The 16,312-nt window shown below is 46.4% G+C and overlaps 1 protein-coding gene across 1 annotated transcript in view; it reads right to left on the bottom strand.

Moving 5' to 3' along the window:
- The window catches only part of MYH13 (myosin heavy chain 13), a gene marked incomplete at its 3' end in the record, with an annotated part of 49,555 nt that overhangs the window by 12,523 nt on the left and 20,720 nt on the right, over positions 1 to 16,312 (bottom strand). The window contains exons 18-28 of the mRNA XM_080922382.1: positions 13,316 to 13,433; positions 12,458 to 12,581; positions 11,635 to 11,771; positions 10,906 to 11,161; positions 9,219 to 9,461; positions 6,873 to 7,049; positions 6,214 to 6,359; positions 6,019 to 6,109; positions 4,858 to 5,247; positions 439 to 565; positions 231 to 349 (exon numbers count right to left, since the gene is read on the bottom strand). Of these exons, the coding sequence (XP_080778508.1) occupies positions 231 to 349; positions 439 to 565; positions 4,858 to 5,247; positions 6,019 to 6,109; positions 6,214 to 6,359; positions 6,873 to 7,049; positions 9,219 to 9,461; positions 10,906 to 11,161; positions 11,635 to 11,771; positions 12,458 to 12,581; positions 13,316 to 13,433 (1,928 nt within the window). The remainder of the gene's footprint in view (positions 1 to 230; positions 350 to 438; positions 566 to 4,857; positions 5,248 to 6,018; positions 6,110 to 6,213; positions 6,360 to 6,872; positions 7,050 to 9,218; positions 9,462 to 10,905; positions 11,162 to 11,634; positions 11,772 to 12,457; positions 12,582 to 13,315; positions 13,434 to 16,312) is intronic.

Raw genomic sequence — 16,312 nt, 5'->3', positions numbered from 1 at the left:
ATGGGGCTTGTTAGGACTTGCTAGTCCTGAGAAGAACTAACACCAAGGTGCTGTCATTCAGGTTACTATGACACCGAAGGGCAGAGAGAGATGAAGCATTGTTGATCCTGCACTGCCTCCAACCAGTCTTTCCTCCAAGCCATCCATCTCCCATCAGTCTCCCTTAAGGGTCGCATTACTTGGCTGCTCAGGTTTATCTGACAGCTGTTCCCCTAAAGAGGCAACCTCACCTTGGTTTCTTCTTCCAGTTGCCTCTTAAGCTCTTCCAGCTGCTGGGTGAGGGCCTGCTTGCTTTTGGTGAGCTGTGAAACCAGAGACTCCTTCTCTTCAACTTGGTGGCTCAGCTCGCCTGCCAAATAGACGCCGTGGTTCCACTTGAGCATGGCCGACTGCCACCCACCATGTCCCCACTGGGCCCTGGAGGCTTGCCATTCTTACCATTCTGGGTCTGCAGCCTTGCCTTCTGCATGTTCAGATCGTGGATTAATTGTGTCTGTTGGTCATCCTTGGCTTTGATTTCATTAAATTGGTCTTCCACAGATCGGCACATTCTTTCCATGTTACTCTGAAAAAAAAAAAAAAAAAAAAGAGCCGGGGGAATGGGGAAGGATGCTTTGATAGTCTGGCTTCTTCTTGGACTAAATGAAATTATGAAGCATATGAAAGTTGGTTCTAAGAATCATTATCACTTTGGATGTACTTGAATTTGTGTGTGACTTGCTCTTTAATCAGCAATAGTGCAGAATGCCAGCTTTGGTAGCTTTGCATCCAGTGATCAGTAAATCAGCTTCTAATACGATGCCACTCACAGGAACCCTGGGCTCATGATGGAAGATAAGCAAGTCTGCTGGCAGATGGACACTATTCCTGCCTACACGGTGCGGTTTCTTTCAATACTACAGCGGTTTCTGGAGGTGGGTTGTAGAGATGAGGAAGTCACTATCCCAGCCTCCTGTCTGCCCGCTGTTGTATGACGTTCATTCATACCTTCTGTGCATGATTCAGACTTCAATTCTCTTTTCTTTCCATTAAATATAGAATAAAGTGTTGCATGCTTTAGACCACAAAGTGTGAGACACGCGCAGCAGAAGATGGGCTATTGATCAAAAATGGTCCCCGAGGAGCTCAGGACCTGCTTGAGGATGATGCATGTGGAAGACCTCCAGCGGGGGGGGGGGGGGCTGAAAGGAAAGATAACTCTCAAAAAGAATACTCAAAGGACACAATGACTTTTAAAACAAGAAATTATGGGCTTTAAAGTTGAGAGAAGAGAGTAAAAGAAGCTGTTCCAAAAGTAAGATGCTGTGAGATGGAACTTGGCCGCTGGTGTGATGGTATTGAGGGGAGGTGAGACTTTTAAAAGGCAGTTAGGTCATTTGGGTACCATTCGCCGAACGGATTGATGCTGGTCTTTTAACACTAGATTAGTGGGCATGAGAAAGAGCTGATGTAAAACTGACTGGCCTCCATGTTCCTCTCACAAATGCCCCCACCAGTGTGTTGTCATCTGCTGTCCTTCCTTGAGCTAAATAAATGCTGGCACATCTTCTCAACTATGGTCTCAATAAACCTGTCTCCTTTATAACGTACAGAGCCTCGGATATTTTACTACAGCACTAGGAAATGAACTAAGACAGGGAGTAACTAGAATTTGATTCCCATCACCCCGTCAGGCAGCTCCAAAGATGTGTAAGTACAGCTCCAGGAGATTCAACACTTTCTTCTGGTCTCTGTAGCTACCTGCACACACATGCTCTCCCACCCCCCAAACAAAATAAATCTTAAAAAAAAAAGAAGAAAGCAATACTATGTAAAACAGAATCTAAAAATAGATGGCAAAGGGACTGTGGTAGTAGCTCAGGGGTAGAGCACTTGCCTAGACCATATGGAGAAAGACAGAGACAGAGAGAGATAGAGACAGAAAGACACACAGACACAGAGAAGCAGAGAGAGACAGATTTCACAAGCCTATTTTTCTTTCCTGACTTTACCTCTAACACTTCCTCTTCAAGCTCACTCCCTGACACTCGGAACCTCTTTGAGAGACTCACATCCCCACTGGGGTCAGAGGTGTTCCTCCCAGCCCAGCGGAACAGTTCCAAGTGCATCCTGGGACATACTGGGATGGAAACAGCCCTAAAATCAAGGAGGCCATAGTTGCTCTCTGAGGAGAATTCTCTGTGAAGTCACAGGGAGGCAGCTTTTCTACAAAGGTGGTTGGGTTAAAGTCTCAGAACCTTCACTGCATGAGCCCCATGGAGAGTGAGGAGTCCTGTGTAGGGAGGGGAGACAGAATATATTCCAGATGTTCTCAAAGGAAAGGGAGCTATGTCTCCATCACATCAGTGACCTGTGCCTTTCTCTGCTTCTTTTTACACCTGAATTAATGTGCTGTCTGGGGTCTGACCAAATAGCAGAATGATTGCCCAGCATGTGTGAAGTCCTAGGCCCAATTCCTATCTTCTCAAAGCAAGGAAGAAAGGCAACTAAATAAATGCTCATTTTATGCTTCATTTCCCAAAGTTTGTATTCACACAATCTTCAGTGCTCACAGGCACAGTCCTTAGAATGAACTTGTAGCAGATCCAAAACGATTAAAACAGCTATGTGTGGTGGTGCAAACCTGTAAGTCCTAGCACTTGCAATTGGGAGCTGAGGCAGGAGACTGTCACAAGTTCAGGGAAACCTATTTAAGAACAAAAACAACAGCAACGAAGCCCAGAGAACTGAAAATGCTAAAACAAACAGATCTGGGCTCAGCACATGAAAATGATTTTAGCTTTAGTTTAGTTTAGTTTTAGGATTTTTTGAGGCCTGGCTGGCCTAGAACTCTCTATGAAGTAGACTGGCCTTAAACATATGGTACTCTACCTTTTCTGTCTCTCAGGTGGTAGGATCACAGGTGACCACACCCCAGACTTTTTCTTCTGGTTGTTATGCCCTGTTATTCATGGCATAACAACTTTCATGGCATCTACATTATTTGAGGAGGTGTGAGTTGTAGAAGATTTAAATGGGAGGGTGCGCATTGGGAGTGTACACAGGAGAGGGTTTGCACAGGAGAGAGTGTGCACTAGAGAGTGTGCACAGAACAAGGTGTGCACAGGAGAGAGTGTGCACAGGAGAAAGTGTGCACAGGAGAGGGTGTGCACTAGAGAGTGTGCACAGAACAAGGTGTGCACAGGAGAGAGTGTGCACAGGAGAAAGTGTGCACAGGAGAGAGTGTGCACTAGAGAGTGTGCACAGAACAAGGTGTGCACAGGAGAGAGTGTTCACAGGAGAAAGTGTGCACAGAAGAGGGTGTGCATACATTGTATGCCATCTAGTTAAAGTCCTGCATTATAAATTTGTTGTCCAGGGAAGCCCAAGAACCAAACCAGTGCAGATACTAAGGGGTGACTGTTTCTTTCTTTTCTTTTTCTCTCCCTCCTCCCTCCTTTCCTTTCTTCTTATCTCCCTTCTTCCCTCTTTCCCTTCCTCTTCCTCCTTCTTTATGTTTGAGATAAGGTTTCATAGAGCCTAGGTTGGCCTCACTATGTGTCTGAGGATGACTCTGAACTCCCCCAGTCCCTAACACCAGACGGGGTCTCACTATGTGGTCCTGACAGTCCTGGAACTCACAATATACACCGGGCTGTTCTCTAACTCCCCAGGCTCTGCCTCCTAAGTGCTGGGATTCCAGGCATGCACTGCCACATCTGACTTATGCTTTTTCTTTTTCTTAGAAATATCTATTTTACTTTCATCTCCGTAAATGTATGTAGGGGCAGGGTATGTGCACTTGAATGTAGATGCCTTCGGAGGTCAGAGCCACTAGATTCTCTGGAGCTGGTCTTGTAGGTAATTGTGAGCTACCAGTGCTGGGAACTGAACCTGGGTCCTCCGCAAGAACAGTGCATGCTTCTTAGCCACTGAGCCATCTCTCTAGTCCCTTGTGCTTTTTCTTCCAGACATCTAGTTCTTCTGTTGCGTCTGTCTCAAGGGCCACTCCCAGTGACAAATACTGTGGGGTAAGAAGATGGTATGGAGAAAACCATGTTCACAAAGTCCAGGTGTTAGCCAAGCCATTGATTTAGATCTCATATGTGCCAGAGGGACTGGAAGACTCAGGAAAGGTATCATGACCTTCTTCATAGTGGCAGATTGCTCAACCAAGTTGGGAAACGGCTCTGCATTTTTGTGTTTTCCACAAATACTTAAGCTGAAACTCAATCTCCATACATTGAGAAGTAGGGCCTCTGAGTGGGGAGTGGGGTATGTGTGGGGGACGGTTGTAATTAGGTCATGAGGAATCCACCTTTATAGGGAGTAAGGGTCTCTATAAAAGAGGTGAGAAGATTGATGTGTTTGCACACGCCATTAATCCCAGCATACTGGAGGCACAGGCAGGCAGATATCTGTGGGTTTGAGACAAGTTGGGTTTACATAGGGTTCCAGGCCAGCTAAAGAAAACTTTCCTCAAAAGCAACAAAGAAACAAACAAGAACACATAGGTAAGAGTTAGCTCCCTGTTCCTTCTGATGTTGGAGAACACGGGGAGAAGGCACCATCTTTGAAGCAGAGAGAGAGAGAGAGAGCCCTAGTCACACACTGAGTCTCCCGAAGATCTCAGACTTCCTAGCTCCCAAACTGTAAGCAACACTTCTGTTATTTATAAAATTTCCCCACCTAAGGTGTTTCGTTATAGTAGCCTCAGTTACTTAGGGCACGTGACTTGAAAGGCTTTGAAGAGTTAGAAAAACCAGAGGCAAGAAGATGGTAACAATTTACAACACACAGTGTGTTTGGGGCATCAAATTCTACTTGCTCATAGGGCGGGAAGACATGGCTGCCAAGACCAGAGAGTCAGTCAGATACCTTTGACTTGGAGACGGCTTCAATGTTGCTGGCCATGTCGTCGATCTCCATCTTCAGCTCGCTCTTCTCCTTCTCCAGCTTCTGCTTCACCCGCTGCAGGTTGTCAATCTGCTCCCCGAGCTCAGCCACAGTGTCCGCGTGCTTCTTCCTCAGGGTGGCTGCTGTGGCTTCGTGCTGCAGGGTGGCCTCCTCCAGGTCCCTGCGCATTTTCTGGAACTCAGCCTCTCTCTTCTTGTTCATCTCGATCTGGGCGGAAGTGGCCCCACTGGCTTCTTCCAGCCTCTCGCTGATCTCCTCCAGTTCCCTGGCTAGGTCTGAACGCTGCTTCTCAATTTTGGCCCTCACTGTGTGCTCTGCCTCAATTTCTTCCTCTAGCTCTTCTGTGCGGGCCTGAAAGGGTCATTGCAATTAGGAAGGTTGTCAGGGAGGAGGAGAGCAGCCCAGTTCAGAATCAACTAGGTGGTCAGGGGATGGAAAAAAGCAGCCCAAAGCTGAGAACATGTTTTGATTTAGTGGGGTACAAAAGACCAATGACAGTTGTTTGGAAATAGCCTATGTATCTATCATCAGGGCAGGGGAATGATCAATCATTTGTGGCGAGTTCCTTGTTGTAACGTCAAGCAGTGACTCAACGCTGTAGCAGGTCTACTGTGGAAAGCCCTTCAGAGCATGCCAATATGTGAAAGAGGTTAAGTTGCATTCTGTGCTTAGGATTAAAAGATCCGTGCTGAAAATATGAAGAAATGTGAATGAGGTTTTGCATATATACCATATATTTTCTCCATGTCTTCATTATATACAGAAACACATAGCAGAAAAGATCCTGAAAGATCATTAGCCACACGAAGCAAGCAGTTCCTTCTCGGAAGACTGGCAGGCCTTGGGCTTAGGGACAGTGGTTGGTGCTCCTTTAGCACCAATGACTGGTCATTGGTCACATCCTGAAGTCGCCCCACTGGCTTATGTATGCCGCTGAGAACATTTGAACTATTTATTTCAAAAACTATATAAAAGATGCCCATTGTGGTGGTGAAGCAGGGAGGAGAAAGAAGAAAGGGAAAGACCCGAATGTAATGACACAAGAAGGAAGGAAAGCCTGGGAGAGAGCAAGCTGGGCACTTGCAGGCACCCCTGGGACTTGGAGGGCCCGGGCATCTTCACCTGTAATTCTTTAATCTTCTTCTGCAGCTGCAGACTGAGGACTTGCTCGTCATCGACTCTGGTTTGTAACTGACTTATTTCAAACTCCTTTCTGCAAGAGGATGAAACAAACAGAACAGCATGAAGCAGACCTTTTGAGGGAGGCACCCTTGGCTTTTGGGCTCAGATGGAGGGGGCAGAACACCAGTCATCTACTTCTTCAGTTTCTCCTCCAGCTGTTGCGTGTCGTTCTCCAGATCCATGATGGATTCCTGGGACATTTTCAAGTCTCCTTCCAGCTTCCTCTTCACCCGTTCCAGGTCAGCCCGCAGTTTCTTCTCCTGCTCCAAGCTGCCCTCGAGCTGGGGAAACATCAGCCAACAGAGTCACACCTACCCTAGCCTTATTAAAATAGAAGCGCACAAAAGGTCTTAGCTATAAGAGGGAATAAAACCAGGTAGCTTGAAACCTGGCTTTTGTGTCATAGTCATGAAGGAGAAAAAGGTTCATTTTCCTGGCCTGTTTTTATGTTTCATTTTTTGGTGGAAGTCAGGGTCTCGTGCAGGCTAGACCACTGAGCTACACCCTTGCCTAGCTGTAGAGAAGAATTGGAGGTTCTGAGCCGGGAATACCTATAAGTAATGCTAACCTATAAGTAGCCAGTGGTTTATGCTTTCCTGAAAATGTTATGTGTTGAACTCTTTCCTTAGACATCCTTTGATGTCCAGCTATTTGTATGTACCCCTAATTCATCAGTGGAAACTGGTGGCTCCCAAGGTCACGTGACCTGCTTGTCACCTTGGACTCGTGTGTTTGGGGTCAGGGCACAGCTGGAATCCGGACTCAGGCTCTGATTCCAGAATTTGAGCTCTCACGTCATCTGTCTGCTGCTCCAGCTTGACATTGATCTTGATGAGACCATTGACTTTATCTTCTTCAACCTGTAGGTCATCCAGCGTCTGCTGATGGGCTTCCTGCAGAGACTTCTTTTCTTTTGTCAGTTTGGAAATGGTTTCTTCAAGGGCTGTCATTTCTTCAGAGAGATTCTTCACCTAGGAGAAAATCAGTAACCCGCTTAATAGTGAAGCAATGAATCCAGCAGCCCCTAGGAATAAAACCTATGGCTGCCTTCCTGTGTCTCTTAGCTTCTTAGCATTCTGGGACAGGTAGTTTCTCCATTTTTAAAAAAAAAATTCTTTGTTTATCATTTTAATTTTATTTCATCTTAGTTTTTAAAAAGGTCTTCAGATAGTTCCCAGACTGGCTCCAATTTCTTGGCTTAAGAGGTTTTTCTGCTTCACCATCCCAAGTAGCCAAGACACGGCACAGATCACTGTACCAGACAGTCTTGCCAGGTTTTTGTGAGACAGAATCTCCCCTGGCCTAAAGTGACACCAAACTTGATACACAGCCAAGGATAATCTTGAACTTCCAACTTTCCTGCCTCTATCTTCCATATGCCGAGATGCAGCATGTATATTATGGTGTGCATATCTTGGGGGCCACCCATGTTCAGTTTCACATGGTTCTGGAATCAAACCCAGGGCTTCATCAATGCTAGGTAAACACTCCACCTTCTTCCTCCCTGGTTTATCCTGGTGTCTCACGTCCCCCCATCAGGACCAATGTTTTCAGAATGTACTATATTTCACTAGAAAGGACACTATTAAGATGCAAATGCCCCAGATGTGAAGGGCAACACAGCAAATCGATTTACTCATAGTACACCACTGAACATTTGCCAGGCAGCTGACAGGGGTTCAGAATGAAGAAGGTAGGGGAGGGAGAGGCCTGAAGTGTGAGGCAAGAAAATCCAAAAGATGTGCTGGCAGGAAGGGGGCCTGGCGCTTTTAGGCATTAAACAGAAGCTTCCAGGTAAGAGGTTGGTAACTCTCACCTGTGACCTGAATCCAATCAGAGATGTATTTAATTTATCATGGTTTTGAGATGCTATCAACATTGGGAAAATGAGAGTCTACCCTGTATCCTGATGTTTGGCTTCTTGGGGAAGTCTAAACCCCCAGCAGTGTTGGCTGCACAGTCCCATCATTGGATGAGACTGAGTCATGGCTGCCACGGTGAGATGGGCAACCTGCAGACAGCATTAACCGCAGTCTCTACCCTACCTACTGTCCATTTCCATTGCTCAATATTGTTTGTCCATCACTGACTCTTGGTGCCATCTGCCATTGCCCTCTCATGCCCAGCAGACTTTGTCTTGCCCCATGAGTAGCCCTCATTCAGTGAGCCATGGCCTGCATATAAGCACCCATGTCAAGTTTACACTTCTGTGCTGTGTGCATGCATGCTTCCTGTTCATATGACTAACACTTCTCCCCACTGAGCACCAGTTACCTGATTCACCCCACATGATGCCCCAACATCCCATGACATGGCTCCCTGTTCTGTCCTGAACAAAGCTATTGAAAGCATCCTTTTGTATGCAATCACCTTGCATGTGTTCCCCAGACCCTGATGGGAAACTTCCTTACTCTACAACAAAACAGACTTGTTGGGATCGTAGGGTAAATAGAGTCTTCCTCTCTCCTTTTTCTCTTCCTCTTTCTTTCTTTCTTTCTCTCTTTCTTTCTTTCTTCCTTCCTTCCTTTCTTCCTTCCTTTCTTTCCTTCCTTCCTTTTTATACAAGGTTCTCATGTAGCCCTAACTCTCCTAGAACTTGTTATATAGACCAGGCTGGCCCCAGGTTCACAGAGTTCTACCTGCCTCTGCCTTCTGAGTGCTGGGATCAAGGCACAGCTACTCCTGGACATTTTTTTTTTTTTTGGTATGTATGGGTGTTTTGTCTGCATGCATGGACCTATGTATACCATGTGTGTGTGCTGTGTCCATAAAGTCCAGAAGAATCAAATCCCCTGTGGCTGGAACTACAGGCTGTTGTAAACCACTTTTGGAAGAGCAGCCAGTGCTCTTGACTACTGAGCTGTCTCTCTAGCCACTAGATTCCTAACTGGACGGAGTAATGCCAACTGACTTTCTCTGCATCCTTCTAAAAAAGCTTGAGGATCCAATCCTTGCTGTCAAGGAGATGCACAAGTTAGCAACATCCCCAGGGAGAGCTGAGAAGAGCTTGTGGAGTGGAGCTCAAGGATGAGGAACCATACCTGCCAGCTGCTTGTTATGTAGACCAGGCTGGCCCCAGTTCCTGCCTCCCACTTCTAGGTGATGAGTGAGGACTGTCAGAAAGCCTGTGACGCACCAACCTTGTTCTCTGTGGCGTGCTTTTCCTTCTCAACCTTAGTCAGGGTCAACTCCAGGTCGTCGATGTCTCTTTTGAGAGAAGAGCACTTGTCTTCCAGGTTCCTCTTCTTGGCAACCAGCTCGGAATTCATCTCTTCCTCTTCCTCCAGCCTCTCATTCAGCTCCTTGACCTTTGCCTCCAGCTGGATCTTGCTTTTGATGAGACCCTCGCACCGTTCCTCTGCATCCATTAGATTCTCGGTTTCCTGGAAGAGCCGGGGCCCTGTGAGCTGGGGTCAATTATTTGTAAACCCCGGGAAGAAGGGGGTTTTAACCCTCTAAAATTCGACACCTAAACCGAGCTGAGGAGCAAGCTGGGTGTATGTACCATGTACACAAATGTCACCCGTGGACTCTCTTAACCTCTGAGGACATCATCATTGAGAGCCAGTCACTCAACGTAACCTCACACGAAGACGCTCACGGAGTTGCAGGTTCATTGTAAACAAGAAAGCCTCTTCCACCAGTCAAAAACCATGTGATCCACGTACTTCCTGCCATCTATACAAAGCAGATGGGCGATTCCAAAAGCCTACTTACTGCCTGTTAACACTCAGCGGAAGGGGGGTGTCTATGTGTCCTTGGCTGTGCTTCCTCCAGCAACAGGAGATTGAAAGCACACAGGACTAGGTGACTCAGTAGGCCCATGTCAGAAGAGTGTAGTGCGTTTTGTGGATAGGACCAAAACTGGCTAATTATGCTCTTAAACTAAAGCAGCTGATGCCTTCCCACTGTGGAGCATTTGAAGCACTAGACACACAGTGCCGGGGAGTGCATAGAACGAGACTGGGAAGATTCCTTGCCAATGTTTTCTAAACCTCTCGATGCCTTGGCACACGCTGGGCACTTGACATGTGTCAAGGCCTCCGGTTCTTTGACAGCCATTCACCATTGTGATGTTCACTTTGTACTGTGATGATGTTCATTCTTAGATGTGAACACGAAGGCAGACAAGAACTAACTGGGCTAACAAGTCGGGGAATCTGGGAGGTTAACACAGCTGGCTCTAGGACTCCTGTCCTCTGAGCCTTGGAAGGTGGTGCTCCCATGGGGAGCACTCTCCTCACAGGGTGAGAGTAAGAGGTCACATGACTGTAGATAAGGGGACAAGCAAGGCAAGTCTCTGAGGATTTTATTAAGAGGAAAAAAAAATACATTTCTTGGAGAGGAGACAATTATGATACCAGAATTTTGAAGCCTGAAAATGTGGTTCCATCCCCACCCCATTTTTTTGGTAAAAAAAATTCTCAAAAGAACTTTTCAGAGAATAATCATATAGTGTAAATCATGTGTGGAAAATTTGTTTCTGTTTTCAGTTGGGTTATTTAATTTTAATGATTTGTTTCTATTGATGCGTTTAAAACTATGTGCATTTAAACATTTAAAAAGTATTTTTATTTTATGTGTATTAGTGGGTATTTTTCTTGCTGTGGAAGACAGAGAAAAGACCAGAGAGAGCAATTACTGTGCCAACATGTTTTCTGGGGAAATCAAGGCCAGCCCTGCTCCCACTGTCCAGGTAGTGCTACAATACTTGGTCGGACCACTAGGTGGCACCACTGTCTCTTAAATAGACAGCTAAGGGGCCCTTCCTGATCCTTCGCTGTCCTGGGAATCTGTGTTTTGAACTCTCGGGTAGAAGAAACTTACAGACTGGACTTGCAACTGGAGGTCATTTTTTTCCTGCAGCAGGGAGACCATCTTCTCCTCCAGCTCCTTCCGACGAGCCTCAGATCTAGCCAGTTCTTCCTTGGCTCGTTCGAAGTCCTCCTTCATGTTGGCCATCTCCTTCTCAGCCTCCGCGCTCTTCAGCAGGGGCTTGATCTTGAAGAACAGGTTCATCCAGGGCCAGTGCTTGACGTTCATGAAGGAGCGGACGTTGTACTGGATGCAGAAGATGGACTCCCTGTGCACCCACAGGGACTCGGATTAATTACCCACAGTACTTGCTAGCCCATTGTCCATTTGAGCCCCTCCCCGACAAGTCTCGGAATCTTCATTGGAACTCAGCTGGGTAGAAGGGGGTACACCCGAGCTTTGCAGACCCCGTGAGTCTATGTGAATGAGGACACTGGGTGCAGCATAAGATAATTAGGAAGAAGGAAGGCTGAGCCCTTCATGCCAACTCCAATATGTGAGCCAGAAAGAGGTTTATCTCTACCAGGTCCTCCTTTGCCTAACTATAAAAATGTCACTGTCGGAAGTATTGAAGCCCTCTGCACGTGTCTGCTTTCCATGTATCTGTGAACTGTTGGGATGGCTACTCAGTCACGACTGGCTGAATGAATGAATGAATGGATGAATGAATGAATGTTCAAAGACCCAAAGCAGGAAGTGATTTCTAGCTGCTGAGTTGGGTGGGTAAGAGAGATGCTTTACCTCCTTTCCATCATTTTCTTGAACTCCACCCTCATCAGGTAGCCCCGGCACACTGCCTGCGTGCGTGTCATTAGGGTCACCAGCTTCTCGTCCCTCATCTCCTCCAGAAGCCCCAGGAGCCCGGCTTTGAAAAACACCTGCGTTAAGAAAGAGATGAACCCCGTTATATCCTCAGCAGGTGTTCAGTCAGCCTAGTGATGGAACCTGTTTCTTCCCAATTCCACCCTCAACATCCAAAGTTCGTCCAGGCCCCATGTTCCAGTGGGTGTGGTCTCTGGTTTTGTACCTCTAGGGCTGCAGGTAAGGCAGTGTTCTCTAAAGTAACTTCCAGCCACCCGGACTGGTTCTGCAGAGCCCACATAAAGGCAATCAAGAGAAATCCAGAAAGTAACCAGAGGGCAAAATTGTGCCCAGAGTAGGCACATACATCAGTGATATATGTCTGGGTGGCTGTGCACAGGGCACATAAATGCACACATGGTGACCAGGAGTCCCTCTCAGTTATAATTATCCTTCTCAATCATCTACCTTGGAATCTGCCCTGTGTTCTATGCATGCTGAAGCTTTCTTCCCCTTTGAGAGTCTCTCTCCCAGTTCTCTCTAGGCTATGAGGATTCCCCTGCTGGCTGCTCCATTTTCTAAACGTAAGCTTCTTGCCTCTTAGAGATCAGCACAGAGCCAGAGCCCCCAGGCCGTGTCCCAGGGCTCCACTGCCTGGGCTGTAAGGCAAGGCTGTTCAAGTTGACCGGAAGAAGAAAGACCCTTCCTTCTGAGCAGCAAACTAGCTGCAAGGCTGCAGGAGTCCCCGGCTACCTGTTCTCACCTTGGTATGGCCGAACCGGAACTGCTCTCTGTCCACATCAATGGAGTTCAGGAGCTTCTCAGAGGCGTTCTTGCTGTCGATGAACTGTCCCTCTGGAATGGCACTGGCATTAAGGATCCGGTACCTGAGGAGAAGAGACAATGGTTCTGACCTCTCAGCAGGTACCTGAGACCAGACCTTCTAGAGCCTTCTTCTCCACTCTTCAAAAAGGTAAATACTGTTCGAATAGCCTGGAAGAAGGGAGAGTTCAAGGGTGGGGTGGAGGGACAGAAGCTGGAAGGAAGGAGGAAGCTGGGCTGAGCACCTAGCTCAGAAAATTTGCCTTCAGAGGAAATGGCTCTTCTCTGACCTGGAAGAGCTTTGAATTAAACTGTGGCTTGGAGACCTCAGTCCTCCTACTCCTCAAGGGATCTGGACTCCTGGAAGGAAAGAGGTGTTCTGGAGCAGTGTGTTTCAGCTGGAATATTTGGGTTCCAGGGAACACCTGGCAATGTCTGGTACCTTTGACGGTGACAGCATAGAAATGTGATTTGCGCCCAGCATCTTTGGGTAGAGGGTACTAGGATGCTCTAATATACAAGAGCACCTCTGTATAAGATCATAAAGTTCCAAATGTCCATCAGTCCTGTTTGAAAGTGACAGTCAGACCTAACTCAGCAATCAGCTGAGGTCTGACTGCACTGATAGACCACTTTGGGACATCCCAAAACTCACACTGGACATAGGCTGATCCTTGTGGCAAAATGATGTTTATAGAAAACCCTGAGAAGCTTGTTATTATACCAAGGGTACTTTGGATGGGGCGTGTCTATAAAAGCTGTGCCCAAAGGAGATAGACACACGGAAGAGGTGACCTACCGTTGTTTGAAGTCGGCATAGAGGATTCGGCTGGGGAACCCTTTCCTGCAGATCCGGATGCCCTCCAGGACCCCATTACAGCGCAGTTGGTGCATGACCAAGTAGTGGTCCATCACACCTGAGAAGGTACAGGGTGTGGGACATTGGTGGCTTTTCACTGTTTGCCTTGATGATCTGAGACACCATGAACTCTTCAGTATCAGCATCATTTAAGTATGTTGTTATTAGCACTAAGTGGAGGCCTAGGGGTGACTGCAATTTGTATAACAAGCCTCACTGAGAAAACCGCCCCAGTCTTCCTGGGAGACGCCATGAGAATAAGAGATTTATCCTGTCAGAAGTATGGGTAACTATGGTAACTGGGTAACTATGCTCTGAGCAAAGCAGGGATATGTGGAAAGGGCCTGGGACTTCCCATTAGACGGCCCGAAAAGTCTTCCGGTCTCTGTTCAGGGGTGAAGATGTCTTATTACAGAACCTGCAAAGCCAGATGCAAAACAAAATCAAGACCGAAATTAAGGTAGGAGTTGGAGGCTGTGACATGTCGGGGGCTGGTGGCCATCTGCTCAGAACCTGTCTCAGGGAGTAGGAGTTAAATGTCATAGTTAGGGGCAGAGGGACCAGAGAAGCCTATGGCTGAGAAGCCTAGGCAACTCTTGGTAATGAGCCTGGTCAGAGGGTTAGAAGAGAGACTGTGTGTGGCTGCGGTGGTTTCTCACTGTGAGCTTTCTAAGTTGCTGGGGAGGGGCACAGCCAATTGTGGCTTTGAAATTTCTAGAATGTCTACAGGTGTTCCTGTTTGCTCAGAAGAGAGGTCTTTGTGAGTTTTCACGGCTTGACTAGAGCTGTAGACACTCCTAGTGCAGGGGTTAATTACCCTTATACACTTAAGCCATCAACAAAGAGGATTCATCTTAGTTGCCTTAAGCCAAACTCCGTGCAGCTGGTGGACACCATACTGTGCAAATACAGAACACTACCATCTCTGCCCAAAGGTCTCCTGGGTAGGGATTCCCCGCAGAGAGATTAGTAAAGACTGGGGAGGAAATATCTCTATCAGAGTTCCAGAAGGCTCTGTGCAGGGAACCGTAGCCCTTTTCCAGTCTGGTTCCCCCTCCCTCATGTCCTCACAGTTTCTGTTTCTTTTCTTTTTTGATGGTAATAGTTTCAATTTATCTTGAGTAGAAAATCCATTTAAGGGACTCTTAAGATTCTCATGGTTTTGGGGGTACTGTTAAAATTTCTCTTCCAGCTTTAGCAATATATATATATATATATATATATATATATATATATATATATATATATATATATGCTATATAATATAATATATATATGAATTATTCATTTTTGGCAAATTTCCAACATTCCTACTTCTTGGTTATATTAGGGAAAAATTTAAATATATAAACTTTCTTATTTTTTTAATAACACGTTGGTATTCATTTCTCTTGGTTTTATACCAGGCAATATTTGTGGTTTATATTTTTCATTTTTCACATTTCCTCTTAAGTATCCACTGATTTTTAATTTTAACAGAGGCACAAAACAAGCTTACGCATATTAATGAGACACAGTGTATTTCAGTACATGAATGTGATTCTTACTGGTTCAAATCCCAACTGTGCTGTTTACCAGCTGCATGAAAGGGGATCTCCTGTGTCTTGACAAATCAAAAAACTCAAATCAAATCGAATCAAACAAGGACATGATGCTCCAAGGTGCGAGTTGAAGAGAAGATTCATTGTAGATAGACAGGAGAACAGAAACTGACAACTGGAATGGTCCAGGTTGAACTGGACCATGAGGAGGAAGAGAAGGGGGGGGGCAAAGAGGGTTCCCTGGGAGCTCAGACACGGAGAAGCCAAGAGACCAAGAGAATGACAGCCAGAATGACTGGGTTATAAAGGAGTCCAAGAAGCTAGGGGAAGGGAAGTGAGGCTCAGGGGCTTGGGAGGTTGAGGGTAGGGGTGGGGTGAGGAATGCTGAGAGGAGCCTAAACTCAGAAACAAGGCTGTGCAGGGAGAGACCGCCTGCAGTGATTCACTTTGATATGTTAAACAGGCATCCCGGGCATAATTAATGGAGGAGCTATCCATCCGGTCTCTTTTGCTGGAGATGAGGAGAATGACTCCTTTTAACCAGCATAAACTATCTTCTTAAAAGACAGGGCTTTTGTCTAAATGCTGGACTTTGGGAAAAGGAATTTCTTGAAATCTAACACGTCTCGATTTCGATTTCTTCATTTGTAAAATATGGAGAACCGGAGCTCCTACCTCATGAGGTGTAGGTTTGAGTTGAAGTGATTAACAGAATTAAAGCAGCCCCTAGCCTGTGGAAAGGAGCCCCAAAGGGCATGTCTTTTTTTTTTTTTTTTTTTTTTTTTTGTAGCCTGAAGCAAGCAGACAAGGTCAAAGCTACAGCTCTGGGGAGTCAAGGGCAGGGAGAAAGGCGGCATTATAGAACAGCTGGAAGAAAACTTAAAGACCATCATCCAGTGATGGTCCCATTGGGGCGGAGGCCATGCAAGACTGGCCTTTTCTAAAACTCCACAGAAGAATCTCATAGTGTGACAGGATACTGTGGGAGACTTTGCCATGTGGTGACAGAACAGAGGCTAGACCCCAGGTCCCCCTTACTAAAGCTGACTAGGAATTTGAGCTGAGTTCTGCCAGGGATCAGGCTGTCTTGGCTCCCAGCCCCATGAACATGCTCTCCAGATGGGCCATCGATAGTCCTTTGCATTAATCCGTTAAACCTGTTCTTCTTTTTCTTTTTTCCCCTTTTGGGTTGCCATGCTGCCTCCGCTGACATCAAACTACAACCCTTCACCTGAACCTCAGGGACTCTGGGATTGGCAATGTGCATGCGCCTCTGTGCCCCATGTTTTGAACTTAAAATTGTTTCCCAAGCCATTGCCCCCTCTCCTCTCTTCAGCCCATCCTTAGGAATGTGCACATTATTTTAGTGAGTCCTGTTCTCTTCAAATAACAACTG

Source organism: Micromys minutus (assembly GCF_963924665.1).
Source record: "Micromys minutus genome assembly, chromosome: 10".
NCBI lineage: Eukaryota > Metazoa > Chordata > Mammalia > Rodentia > Muridae > Micromys > Micromys minutus.
The sequence above is the reverse complement of the archived record's forward strand: the minus strand, read 5'-3'. Positions and strand labels throughout refer to the sequence as shown.